Source organism: Lepidochelys kempii, chromosome 22, assembly GCF_965140285.1.
Source record: "Lepidochelys kempii isolate rLepKem1 chromosome 22, rLepKem1.hap1, whole genome shotgun sequence".
Classification (NCBI taxonomy): domain Eukaryota; kingdom Metazoa; phylum Chordata; order Testudines; family Cheloniidae; genus Lepidochelys; species Lepidochelys kempii.
In genome coordinates this window covers 11,164,276-11,178,202 of record NC_136401.1, presented here as the reverse complement: position 1 = coordinate 11,178,202, position 13,927 = coordinate 11,164,276, and the positions used below count along the sequence as shown (strand labels likewise).

The window sequence follows — 13,927 nt, the reverse complement described above, 5'->3', positions numbered from 1 at the left end:
CTGGGTCAAAGGGACAGGCACCCCGATGCCACGGTGACGGGCACAGTGAGACAGACTAGATCTGGGGCGTTCTCAGGGTCCAAATCTTAGGTTTTTAGCCAGTGGGAGAAGAGATGGGGGAGCCTTGCTTCGGGTTTCTCAGAACCAAGTGCCCATCCATGGGCTCTGGGCTCGAGAGCCAGCTCCGTGGGGCATCCAGGAACGGAGCCACCTTTGGGTGACAGAAGATTAAAACGAATGACTCAAACAGGCAAAGGATGGGGGGGGCGGGTTTTTGTGGAACCTTTTGAAGACCAGGGCGAGGTGGGAGCTTGGCTTGGCCTGGCCTGATCTGGCCACCAACAAGGCCTAACCCGGCGCGAGCCCTTTGTGGAGGCAATGGTGGTTCCTGCAAATGAGCCACTTGAATGGACTTCCTGGTTCATTTACGATTAGACCTCAATGAGGGGCACTCAGTGCTAGTAGTGGTCAGTTCTGGGCTGGGGGCATCTGCCCCAGGACACTGGCTGGTGGTCACGAATGTTGGAGACCCACCATCTCACGTCCTACAGAACAGCCACTGAGAGTAAGCTCCAATGGCTGCCAGCCTGACTCTCCTCACCTCCCTCTGATTCCTCTTCATGAAAATGTCTCTGCTTCGCCTCTAAAAACGCCCCTGTTCTCTGCCTGTGTAGTTTGCTGGCATCGCCTCTTGTGTTTCCCAGGCTCCGCAGTGCTGTGATGATCAGGGGAGGCTGAAAGTTTCTCTGTGGCTTCCATGTCAATGGGTGAAGGTGGCCCAAGTATAAAATGCGTGGAGATTAGCCGCAACAAGAGCCTGGCGCTCGCGTGAAAGAGGTGTGGCATGGGGCTGTGCAAGAGATCACACAGAATGGGTGCAGCAGGGGCTGCCAGCGTGGGTGCAACAAGCATGTGTGGTCAGAGCAGAAGGTTTGGGATGCAGGAGTAATGGGCTCCTAGCATGGGTACTGCAGGACCAGTAAAGGGTGCTGTAGGCCTGTGGTCCAGGACAAACAGGGCTGCAGCGTGGATATAAGGGGTGGACATGATTGGTGCAGCAGGCCTGTGCTCCCAGCATGTAGGGATCATGTGCTGATTGTACCTGTAGTGTGCAGACTGTCTCTGTGTGTTACTGCGATGGCAAAAAGGGCTGCAGGTGGAGGGAGCAGAAACCCTAGAGCAATACCCTGAAACCTTGCTGATGAAGCTAGAGAATCCAGGAAGCTGGTAGCCACCTACGGTAGGTTCTAATGGAGCCAAGACTGCCTGAATTCTGACGGCCCATGAGCTATGTCCCATTGCCAGTAGCAAAGGTATCAGGAAGCCCCAATGACTGGGTCAATAAGTCAGTACTCGCTGGTTGTTCTGTGTCTTGTGTCCCGTGGCTGGTTCCTTGGTCAACCTGCTCAGTTCCTCGCCAGCCACCACTGCAACTCTTTGTATCGGGTCGGTGGGCTTCCTGGGGTCTCTCTTGATGATACCACAGGGTGTCTGTTGTCCGCAAGTGCTCCTGATGCTGTGATCATTTTAACCATCTGTGGTTTTTTTGCTCTGATTTCCCCTCTCTGGGGGCTTGCTCATTTCAGCCTGAGCGAGAGAAGTGCTCATTCTCTCTTGCAGAGCATGTCTACTTCCAAGTAGATGACTCTGGGTGAGGTGGGGAATCTAGAGATGAGGCCAAATCTGGACAGATGCAACTCCATTCTCAAGGCAAGCCTAGACCTCTGACTGCCAGAAGCTGGGAGGGGAAGGGGGGTCAATCTCTCCATAGTTGCCCTGTTCTGCACACTCTCCCTGAAGCTCTGGTTCTGGCTACTGTTGGAGACAGGATGCTGGGCTAGATAGACCATTTGTCTGACCCAGTCTGGCCATTCTTATGTTCCAAGACTCTGAATCTAAACACCCACAGTTTTGGGAGAACTCTGAATCCAGATCTGGACATTCCCCACTGCCTTCTATCCCTAGCACTGTTTTTTAAGCAATAAGCTGTTCTAGTAAGTCATTCCCCACCCTTTCCTGAACATAACAAGAGAGGGGCACATTTTACACAACCTTCTAATCCAAAGATAAAGAGATTGCATTTCATCACATCCTGGCCGTCTGTGCCTGGTAACCCGAGCGGGGCTGCCGTGCTGAGGCTCGGAAGCGCGTGTGTGTATATAAGGGAAGCGCGGACATATGCAGTCAGCTTTGATGGTGTCAGATTCCACGTGGCTTTATAGGGGGCCCGGAGCAGGAGTTAAAATAAATGAAAAGCATCCCTGGCTTGGATGACCGATCAGCATCTCCTGTCCTGCTGTGTCCTCAGTCATATGCTCGCATGGCTCTTCCAGATCTCTCCCCTGGCCTTTATTTCCCTCCTTCAGCACCTTTATAGTTTGCACATGGATGCAAAGGGACCACCTTGCCATCCCTGGGGATCAACATCCCCTGTTTGTCCATAGCAGAGGAGCAGGGCAAGTGAAAAATGAGCTGTGCTAAGAGCTAGGCTAGCTAGGTAGTTGATGAGTGGGACCAGCCAGGTGGTGTTCAGGTCTGCATGAGGTTTTAGACTAGGAATCGAGGTTCAAGCTAGAGGCTGACTCATGGCAAGGGTCTGGGTTCACCAGCACTGAAATCTCGTGAGCTGCCCCAGTGATGTTTAGGCTCCACATGGCAGGAATCTCATGAGATCGCTGCCCTTGCCAATTTTCCACCATTTTGGATGTTGGCGGCCTTGTGGGCTCAGTTATTCTGGTGTGGATTCTATCCATTGCTGGTTCTCCCAAAATTCCAGCTGGCCTCTGAGCCAGGATTGGGAAACAGGGTCCTTGTGGGATTGGATCCATCCTAGAACCAGACCTTAAGGGAGACTGAGATCCCAGGGCTGCTTCTCTGAGCCTCTGAGAAATCTCGTTCTAAGTTGGGGGACCCTGGCATTGTGGGGAAAGGGGGAATGAGGGGTCACACAGAGCCCCTGGCATGAGGGAGGAGCTGGAGGTGTCTCAGGGAGGCCCTGAAATAGAGGGGGAAGGGAGAGTGATACACAGATTTGAGGGGGGGGTGGAATAGAGGAATACAAGGAGCCCCTGGTGTAAGCATACAGAAGCAACGAAGTGTGCATCCCACTAGTTGTTTCACTTGCCACAAAATTGCAACCTCACACGCTTTGACTGAAAAGTTCCCTGCAGATTCTGGAATTTTCAGTCCTAGGTGGGAGGTAGGCAGCTTTTATAATTATACTCCAGCAGCATATAGAGGCCCAAACTGAAGTTGGGGTCCCACAGTGCTAGGTGTTGTACAGAAACATAGAAAGAGGCTGCCCCTACCCCAGGTTGCTTAGTCTATGTGAAGAAGACAGACAAAGGGCAGGAGGGAAAATGGGCACAGAGAGAGGAAGTGAGATGTTCATGGTCAGTGGTCAAGCAGGGAATAGAGCTTTGGTCCTCTGAGTCACAGTCCAGTGCACTGTCCGCTGGGACCGCATCTTGCCCACCACATTTGAATTGAGAAGCATTATGATTTTAACCCGTTGTGGAGTGGCTCAGGAAACTATAAAGCCTTTCACTTGTGTCAGCCATTTGAGTCCAGTCCAGGCTGATGGTGACAAAATGCTGTTGCCATCTGATGGCTTTTTGGATAAACTTTTGTGAAATGAGTTTGTTGAGTCTCAATCTAGATCTCAGCCACCTCTGTAGAGGGGTGAGAGAGTTGAATGGCCCCTCTTATCCCGGGAGGTGGTCGGAGCCAAGGAGCATTGGTGCTGGATGGAGGAGGACTGTTCTGTTGTTGCCTGTGTGGTACCTGTTGTATGGATAAATGGAGGGCACGGGCACAAAACTTTTTTTTTCTTTTTGCCAGTGAAAAGCGCAAGAGAGAGACCCCCAGGACATGCACACGTATGTGTGCTGTAATCCTGTCACAATATTTCTCCCTATTATTTTTCCGGGATGGGGGTGACATAATTTCTAGCCAGTAGTCAGTTTGCCCAGCTCTAAGTTTGTTTATTGGCTTCATGTTTGTTCTCTAGATGCCACCTCTCTCGCCTTGGCAGGGTGAAGAGGGGTCACTGGCTTTGCATTTCTCACTGTGGGCACAAGGGGGAGCTGCTGGCCAACCTGAGATTCTCTCTGGCAGGTTAAAATTCAGAAGGACCCCGCAGCTGTACAGCTGAGGGTCTCTTGTCACTAGAAGGGGTTGTAGCTGGGATAGCACTGGGGGAGTATGCCCCATGGTGATCAAGGCTGGGTGGGTACATAGAGGTGACAGCTGAGAATGGATGGAATAAGAAGAGAACCGGGCTGCGTGGCCACACTGAGCAAAGGGATGGTTAGATTCACGCTAACAAGGTCTTAGATCCCACCACCCCAGACCTTCTGCAGGAGTTCGGGTCCAAACTTTGTAATTTGGGCCAGTTCTCTGTTGGTATAATGGATTCCTGGAACTACACTGCTTCAGGTTCAAAAGAGCCACATGACACTCGCCCAGGAAAACATTCTCTTGATCCAGACATACAATGCCTACTGGCACCAATGGGTATTAAACAAGACCTGTCTAGAGAGTTAGTAGCCCAGGAGTGGAGGGGAAGCATTGCCCACTTCATATGATCAGGTCAGTACACACAAGACTGGCAACCTTCAACTTAGGCCTATGCCCTACCCCCTTCTCTGCCTAACGCAGCTCAGTTGTACCATAGCCTTGCTCTTGTCTCACTGGACTGCTGCTTTCTGTCTCTGCTGTGGCCTGGGATATCACGAGTGACCAGTAATTTAAAGTCACCATCCCCACCTTTATTTGTCCATGTGGGTGGGTGGAGGGGAGGGAGCTGAATCAGTATGTGGGGTCAGACATTTGTGTGTGGAAGGTAGGAGCAGAATTAAATAAAGAGCTGGAGCGAGAGAGAGACACACACACACCCCTGATCTTTGGAGTGACAGATCTGCAAGAGATACCTGAGCTGTTGGATATAGCACCAAGATGAGGCTTGTGGTGGTTAGGGGGTGGATGAACAATCTGAGGGCGTGTGGTTGTAACTGAGGAAGCGCTGCTTTGATGGTGCTGTTGTGTCTCTATCTCTGCCCTCCTGTGAGCTGGAAGAAGTTTAACCTAACACCGTTCTACCTTTAAGTCTCCTTATTCCTCTCATGGCAGTTAGAGAGGGAATCCAGCCTATTGCTGTTGAACATCTTAGCCATTCTCTTTGGCCAGATCCACATTACTCCTTATGCTCTATTCTCTAGCATTTTGTCCAGTGCTAAATCTCCTAAATGATGGGATGGATCCTGCTTCCTCTGGGGAAACTAATCAGAGTCTTCCTACATCCCCATGTCGAGAAACTTCACCTGCTGTTCACTGGCTGAGTCTCCACTTATTGCTCCTAATTTTACCCAGTTGGGCCACCCTAGACCATTCCCCTCTCTCCTTAATGCTAGTGTCACCCACTAGCGTGCATGGTGTGTCCTCACCAATCCAGAGTCGCAATATGGGTACCCAGACACAGAGCCTGGCTCTTTAACTCAAGCTGTAGAGCCTCACTCTTTCAGTCCAAGATCTTTCTTGTGTTATGCACCCTGGGCCAAATTTTGCCCTTCCTCCTGCTGATCTCAGAGGGGTGTAAGTGCAGGGAACCAGGCCCCACCTGTGTGACACCACTGCCCTCTGCTGGCTAGAAGGCCTGTATGTGCACATGACCACCTCCCCTCCCAACGGTGTGAGGCCCGGAGAGGTTAAAAACCCGGCCTTTAGTTCAGCTCATGAAAACGCTCCCTGAGGTCAGACAGTGAAGGCAGGCGGCTCTGGAGCAGGCGGTCCTGAGCGCTGTCCCTGCAGATGGCCCTGAAGCTGTCACAGCTGCTGCAACCAAGGATGAGGCTTTTGTCCTTCCGTTGTTTTTCTTCCTAGCAGTGCCCTTAAAATAATTTGCTTTGGGGAAATCTCCCTCCCTGTCACAAAGCGTCCTATGCTCTAGCATGCCATTGCTGCCCCCCTCCCCGAATCTATTGGATATCTTTTTTTTTTTTAGGCAAGGGTCTCTTAGGGCAACTTTAACTTCACCCCCCCATACACACACACACACCCAAGTTATCTGCCTCACATGGCTCTTCCTCCTCGCTGAGGTGTGTTCCTCTGGGCCGCTAGTGGTGGCTTCAGCGTCTTGGGACCCTGCCTGGTTCCAGATTATTCCAGCTTTTATTATTCTCCTTTCAAACTGTGGCCCGAGGGCTCGTTATACCTGCAGCCTGGATATGTGGCCGGGAGGAGTAGGAACCCCCCCCCCCCCCAAACCTTCACAGAGCCCTTGCCCTGGGGCTGTCCATTCCCACCCAGGCTCTGTTCCATCCCCTTCCTGGCCCTCCGCTTGGCCTTGGAGCTGACCACGATGGAGGTCACTCCCCACTGAGGTAAAGTCACCGTGAACAATGAGGCCTCTGGTTACCAAGACAACCACTAAATTGCCATCGCCTCCCTGGCCCGTCTACCCCATCAGGCTTCACCGCCGTGCCTCGTCTCGGATTGGGTTTTTAGCTCAGCTGGGTGGCCGGTTTAATTAGCCCTTCCCCCCGGGGGCTCTGCATTGGGAAAGCCGGCACCCCGGTACTGGTCGAATGAGAACGGGGCCAGGCAGCCGTTCACACGAGAGCGGGTAAACCCGGCGGGAGGGGAGGAGCGGACGCACCACTCAAAGGGGCCAGGCAAAGCACCGGGGAGTCGTACCAGTACAGCAGCTTTGTTCCCCTCATAACCAGGTGCCTGCCCAAGCTTGCACGTCCACACCTCCCTCCGTGCTGGTGCATTCTGGGGAAATCTTGGCGGCTACGCCACAGTGCCTCAGCAGGGGATAGAGCCTGGAGGGTGCGTGCACAGAGCCATAGCAACCGCCCCGGGACGGGGGGGCAGTGCGTCCTGGGATGTCCCACTACCCATGTCGCTGGGAGGAAGACAAAACTGGTTACACAGTTAGGGGAGCCCGTCGACACTGCGGACCAGCCCGTGTGTGTCACTGGACGACAACCCTGTGCCGGGGGGACCACTGACGAGGGTGAGCGGCCACGCTGCGAAATAGAACGGCGCAGAACAAGGGCCGAAGCAGCTGCTGAGTTGTGCTCATGCGAGCTGTGCCCTGTCTCCTTCCTCGGGCCAGCCAACATGAGAGAAAAGCACCAGCGCGCTGGAGGGAAGGGGTTTTGTTCGCACAGGGGACTCAAGTACCTCTGCAGGGAAGACAAGCCTGCAGAAGAGGTAGTGTAGACAGGACTTAATGTAGCTATCATCCCTGTGTGGACCAGGTGGAGGGGAAAACCTTGCCCACAGCTGTCGGGGGGACAGTTATCTGCCAATCGCACCCTGAAATAAAGGGAGGGTTTCACAGAGTGTCCAAAGGAGGTGGAATAGGAGAGTGCTGTATCCTCCATCTCATCTCTCTTGAGCCTCTGCCTTATCCCATTTCCTCACGGTGCTCTTCTCATCTTGGTGACCAACAGGGGGCAGTGGTTAGTGCACTGACCTGGGACTTCAATTCTCTGCTCCCCCACACAAGACTTCCTACATGACCTTGGGCAAGTTACTTAGCCTCTCTATGCCACAGTTCTCCAGCTCTACAATGGGGATAACAGCACTGGGCTGTCTCCCGGGTGGGCTGTGAGGATAGGTACGTTAAAGATGGAGAGGCGCTCAGTTACTGTGGCGATGCGGGGGGAATCATGTAAGTAATCTATCTAGATAGAGGAGAGCAGTGCTGGGTGGTCTCTGCTATGTCCAGCACCCACAGCCTAGGAGAGGAAGTGCTGCAGCATCTGGGCTCAGTGGGAGGCTTTCTCCTCTCCTGTGTGGGCTGGTGATCGAGCCTTCTGACACCGGGGGCCATGCAAGGGCTTTTTGTGAGCGACTCAGACTGTTCTGGGTTGGCTCAGTGACTGACCACACCCTTCCCCCTTCATCAGGAATAGGACCCAGCCTCAGTCTGTCTAAGTCAAAGCGCCATCCAGCTTCACTGTGCCATGTCTGAGCTTCTCTGTCAGACCCCAGCCTGGTTTTGAGCCAATTTGGGATCAGCCTGTGGTCTTGTGCCAAAACCTTCAGACTTTCCCAGTTTCCCGCTCCAACCACTGGAAATGCTACTTCTTGTTACATAGCCCACTGAGAGCTCAGACATCACTATGGCTATGAAAGGTCCTGAGCACTGTATCAGAATAACCCTTCTGACTTAGGGACATAGGTGGATATAAGGTGTGAGATCTCCCAAAACATTAGGGCTGGAAAGGATTGCTGCATGTGGCTGGAAATTAAAATCCCAGCCCCAACTTGTCCCAGGGGAATGCTGCAGGGCAGGAGTGAGGTGCATCAGCGGAGCTGTGAGTGGGTTCAAGACTGGGCAAGCAAAGGGTGCCACCGGTAAATATTGAGGCCAGTGGCCAGAGCTGTCAGGCGGCCCACAGAACTAGAGCCATTAAACTTCAAGCCACTGCAATTGAAAGGACCCACCGCTTATTCCGATATCAAAGCCTCTTTGATGATCGTCCTCCCCTTGTTCGGCAGGGAACACAGCAGGCAGCTGTGATGATCTCCCGAGGTGATTAGGGACCGGCTGTCCCTTGGATAGCCTCTTGGGCGCTCTCGACTTAGTGTGCTGACAGGGGCTGCTGTATGTCCTCCCTGCCCCCTTGGCTTTGGGAACTGGAGCTGGAATGGGTTGATGTCAGTTTAGCCATCCCGGGCACCTCTGAAAATACAAGTGTGATTCAAGGAGCTCATAACTTTGGGGATTTGTTTTGTTTTTCAGTCTCTCTCGCTAGCTCTTTCCGCCAGCACAGCTGGTGAAAACAAATCACTTGGCAGCCTCCTTGCTCCCCTTGACTTTACACAGGACCACAGATGCACAGCGTTGCCTGACCCTCTCAAGCACCCGGGCACAAACCTGCTTGCTCACACTGCCAGGCTTTTTGGATGGGCCTGAATTCTCTGGAGCACCTGCACTTTGTAGCTCCTTGAAGCTGGGAACAGATGGCCTGAGGCAGGTGATTCAGCAGCTTGTCTGCCAGAGCCATCTGGAACACAGGGAAAGAGGGCGGAAGCGAATATCCAGCTGCCGACACTGCAGTGTAGGCCTCCCCAAGGATCCCTGCCTGCCCTCCTCAGATGAGACAGAAAACCAAGGTGCTTCCCTGTTATGACAATTTAAGACCCTGTGGCACTTTTAGAGGGTTTTGTCCTTGCTTGTGTCCTGCCCAGATTGCTAGATGGATAAGTAACATTCCTCCCGCTGTTGAAGCCACTGGAGAAGTTTGTCACTGCCTGATCTAAGAACTGATGAAGTTTGCTCTGCTGGCACAGAATGGCTTCCATGTCTCACCGCAGAGAGGCCTGTGTGATGGTGGGCGAGTGATTTTCCCCCCTTCCCTTGCACAAGAGCTGCTAGGGGAAGGAATTGCCTCCCTTCTGGTGGTGAGAGCAGGAGAATGGGAACACGGGCTCTTGGGTTCTCTTCCTGCTTTTGTCGCCGTCTCATTCTGCAGCCTGGGACAAGACACTGTCATGAGTCGGAAAACAAGATGCAACTCCCACCCCCCAAGTTGAGTGCTGCTGATTGCTAGTAGCTGAAACCCGTGAAAACTGATCAGGTGAAAGCCTTGATTCAGACTGATGCCATTCCTGCAAAGCAAAGCCACTGGGAAAATTGGATCAAGGTTGGAACTGGTGGGACCGAGGCACTGAGCAGTGCCAGTAGCAGGCTGTTGGCTATGGTGTCTCTTCCCACCACCAGAGACTCGGATGAACCTGAGTCTTGCCGCCATTAGGATGTAACGCAATGACCCAACCGACTGCACAAGTCTTTTCACAATGAGGACACCTGCAGCAGGACTGGTCACTCTTTCCCCTGAAACAAGCAAGAACTTCCCTGCTTCTAAAGCTGCACAACTACTTGTGCCCATGTTGCACTTCCTAACTTGTGTGCGTGGCCGCAGGATGCCACAGCGCTGGGTGCCCTGAATCGATTCAATTGGCTTCTCCCTGCTCTGAGAGCAACCATCTCCCTAAGACAGCGCTGGGTCTGTAATTGCTTTGGGAGGATCCAACAGGACACTAGCTCCCAGTCAGCTGCAGCTCCTTGGAGCATGGCTGGTTATCACAGCCAGGCTCTCGCCTCTAGTTCAGCAGTGATAGCTCTCTGGACGGGAGAGATTCTTGCTCCTTAGCATGAAAACAGCTCCCTCGGCATCCTTCCCCAGCCTGGAGGGATGCAGCGAGAGCCCAGTTGACGGGTGTTGCAATCTGACTTGGTTACTCCCCCTGACAGTTCAGCAGCAGGTAGGAGCTAGAGGTATTTATCCATGCCCACATAAACAATCAATGCTACTGCAGCCTGTTTATGGAGGGACAGTGCCTCGTGGAGAGGAGAGTGCTGAGGAGGGCTCCAGACGACAGGTCTGCAGAGGGCTGTCTCCTGGTTTTGTCTCTCACTCCATAAAGTGTGTTGAGATCCTGTCCAATTGAATTCGAGGTGGCAGGGAGGGCTTTTGTGCTGGTCTTAAATAGCTCTGAATGGGAAATGTGGTGGTTTTGCTTCCTTCCTGTCCCACAAAACATGGAGAGAAAGCAACTGAGCTGTGCAGGGGTCCCAATATGTGAACCTTACACCCTAGCTGGTGCCAAGCTTCATTTCCAATTGACTTTAACCTCTGGGAAAGGCTCTGCAATAACAGCACAGAGGCCATCTGATCATCAGGATGCTGGGGTTTTCATTGTGATGTGGCCACCTCTCCACAAAGAGCTAAACTGAGAACCTGCCAACCTTTCCCTCCTGCCCAAACTCTAAGGAGTTTGGATGCAGAACTCCATCACTGAACCATCTCTCTTGTAAAATCACTTGCTGTCCATGAATGGTGCAGAAGTGCCTGCATTTGATTGGATTGAGGCTGCGTTCTGGGTCTCAAGTCTCTTGTTCTTGGAGGTTAGCCCAATGAGTCCCGGATTCTGAATGCAGAGAGAAGTCTGAGAAAGTCTGGAAGGAGTCCAGATTGCAGTCCACTCCACGTATCGCTTATACCAGTGCAGATGTGCTGTGTCAACGTAATATGGGGGTTGCACTTATTTGAAACGGGTCAGCCACACTGGTACAGTGCATCTGCACCGGGGGGGACACACAAGCACAGCTACATTGGTATGGCTTGTAAATTACACAATCTTAGATTCTTGTGCAAACTAGGGGCCTGTGGTGGAATCTGCATGTAAGGGAGACTACCTTACACCATCTCTCTGAATTTGGTCCAGGTATATATTTCTGTTTCCCAGGATGAGCTCTGTATGACAACACAAGTGTGTGTGTGTGAGAGAGAGAGAGAGAAATCACATTGGATATTGACATAATCCAGTCCTCCCAAAAACCTGGGAATTTTGGATCCACTCTTCGTTTCTCCATCTCAAACAACTTTTCCTTCAGAAACTGTTCTTCCAAATACAGCCAATAAAAACAAGCAAACTCTGTGCTTTGATAGTAGATACTGCATTGTTTTAACCATATCCTTTGTCCTTGGTTTGACTCTTCAAGAGTCAGCACCTTAGTAAGGGCTAATTTATCTCTTCTGCATGGGGTGGGAGATCAGCTATCATTTGGGAAGATAGAGAAGAAAAGACTTTCGGGGGAACAATGCTTCTCTCTTGTGGAAAAGAGTATTTAATTTTTTTTCTTTACTGGCTTGCAGAGGGTTAACAGTGCTTTTCTGTATTTTATTTCTGAACTGGGCGAATGAAGCAATCCATGGCTCACAGAGACCGGCCTCTCCCTGGGGTGCTGTTAAGAGCTTCATTGGCTCAATAAACACTTGATGAAGACCTTATCGAAAGCAGGGGAACTTTCTGACTTCATTAAAAATCAAGGGCCTGGGACACTTTTTTTTATCCTCTGTTTCTTTCCCCCTCTCCCGCTTCCCGTGGCTTGGGGAGCAATTCAGTTGCAGCTTTGGTATTTTTATTCCTGCGGAAAGCTTGAGAGCCCTAGAGGAATTAATCCTTCTGGCTGCATATCAGGTGCACCCCAGAGAGCAGCGGGGCAGTATTGCCCCCTCACACCCACACACTAGCCCCAATGTCTCAAACCTGTGAGAGAGGGCTACTCTCGGTGGGGTCAGAGGGGAGAAAGGAAAGGCCTGATGCTCCGTTGCCCTGCAACGTGTCAAATCATTTACACCAGTGTGTGTAAAGCCTTACCATTCTGACTCACTTGGTGCACAGGAGACTGCTGTATCTGGATAAACTCACAAGGCTCGATTCACACCGGGCGTCGCTCTGCTCTGCCGCCTTCTGCGGAGCTGCTCCGGGTTTGCACCATGGCGCGAGGGAGAGCGGCGTGTGCGCTGTGGGTTTAGCAGGTGTGAAATTGGCAAGACAATCTGTTCAACTGGAAGGCGCTGAGCCCTGAAGGATGGAGGCTGCTGCACTGCTGAACAAACACTTCATCATATTGTCCTCGGGCTGGGGGTACGGAACACATTGTTCGCAGTTTAAACCACTGTAAACTTTTTACAGGGCAGTGAGAGACGAACGTTTCCAGTAATTCAAGGAGATGGTTTACTTATTTTCTTCTCTTCTTGGCCAGCTCTTTAAAAGGGCTCAGGGTTCTTCATAGTCTTTAATTTATGGAGGGCTCTTTTTTTCTGTCTGCCCTCTGCAAACAATTCAGCAAACTGGACGAAGGCTGGTTTGCTCTGCAGGCGTCAGATCCAAGTTTTTCAGCTCTGAGCTCTGTGCGTTTCTCTTGACAGCATGAGGGAGAAGCAAACACATAAATTCTGGTGATTGTAGCATCAGCAGGTGCTGAAAGTGGAGGCTGGCAAGGGCGGGGGGGGGGATATCGTCCTCCTTTATTTTCCATTCCTCTAACTGCTCCTGAAGCAGTTGTTTCCTTGGCTATGTATCCTCATTTCTTTCCCCCTCTCCCGCCCCCCGTGGCTGTGGGAGTGATTCAGTTGCAGCTTTGGTTACTTTTGTCATTTTTTTAAAAAATCAGTTTTATTGTGAGTGAACTTATTCCTGGGGAAGGATCGAGAGCCCTGGAGGAATAAATCCTCCTGGCTGCATATCAGGGGCACCCCAGAGAGCAGCAAGGCAGGATTAACTCCCCCCCGCCCCACCCACCCTCCCACACCCATAAACCAAAAATTCTCATTAAAACAATTCTACAAAGTCATGAATGCTACAGTGTTCTGCAGCTTTGTGCTTATGTTTTGGGCCATTGTTCCATTTGGATACCGTGAGTTAAGAATGGGCTTGTGTTTTAAGGCACTGGACTGGGATTTAGGAGATAGGCATTGAGAGAGGAAGGATTGTCCAGTGTTCAGGGCACTAGCCTAGTACTTGGGAGACTTGGCATCCATTTGCTGAACTCCACAGGCTTCCTGCATGACCTTGGGCAAGTCACTTAGTCTCTCTCTATGTCTCAGTCCCCACTTGTGAAATGGGGGTAACAGCCCTACCCAGCCTCACAGAGCTGATGTTAGGATAAACATGTTAAAGATTGTGAGACGCTCAGATCCTAGGGGCTATGGTAATACAAATAACAATAATACTATCATAAGATGCTTATCTAGATGGACAAGTTCAATACAGCCGCCTTCTGTGGCCTTGGGTGAAGTGAAAGGGTAAATGTCTTAATGATTGGGAGATGCTCACATATACTGTGGTGAAGTATGTAGACACAGGTGTCCTCTCCTGATGAGGAAATTGGGTCAACTAAGGAAGCTTGTTCTCCAAAGAGTCCTTCTGAGGCTTTTCTTTGAGCTAGGGCAAGCTCAGGCAGGATTTTGGAGGGTTAGTGAGAGCTGTTAGGGTACCCATGTGGCACAGGAGTGATCAATCAAGCTCGTGTGTCCCTCGCTGTCATGGCGTGGCACATGGATTTAAATAACCTGGAGCATATAAATGAAGAATACTGTTGTAGGTACTGAGACCCATC

The 13,927-nt window shown here is 51.5% G+C and overlaps 1 protein-coding gene across 5 annotated transcripts in view; it reads left to right on the top strand.

The window, feature by feature from the left end:
• Positions 1-13,927, top strand: part of SNX19 (sorting nexin 19) — a 53,162-nt gene that overhangs the window by 21,381 nt on the left and 17,854 nt on the right. Inside the window, exon 9 of one of the 5 annotated variants that reach the window (XM_073320769.2) lies at positions 8,759-8,886. The exons of the other annotated variants lie outside the window; for them this stretch is intronic. Within the exon in view, the coding sequence (XP_073176870.1) occupies positions 8,759-8,771 (13 nt within the window). The 3' untranslated portion in view covers positions 8,772-8,886. Of the gene's footprint in view, positions 1-8,758; positions 8,887-13,927 lie in introns of those variants that run through there. 5 annotated transcript variants of the gene reach the window in all.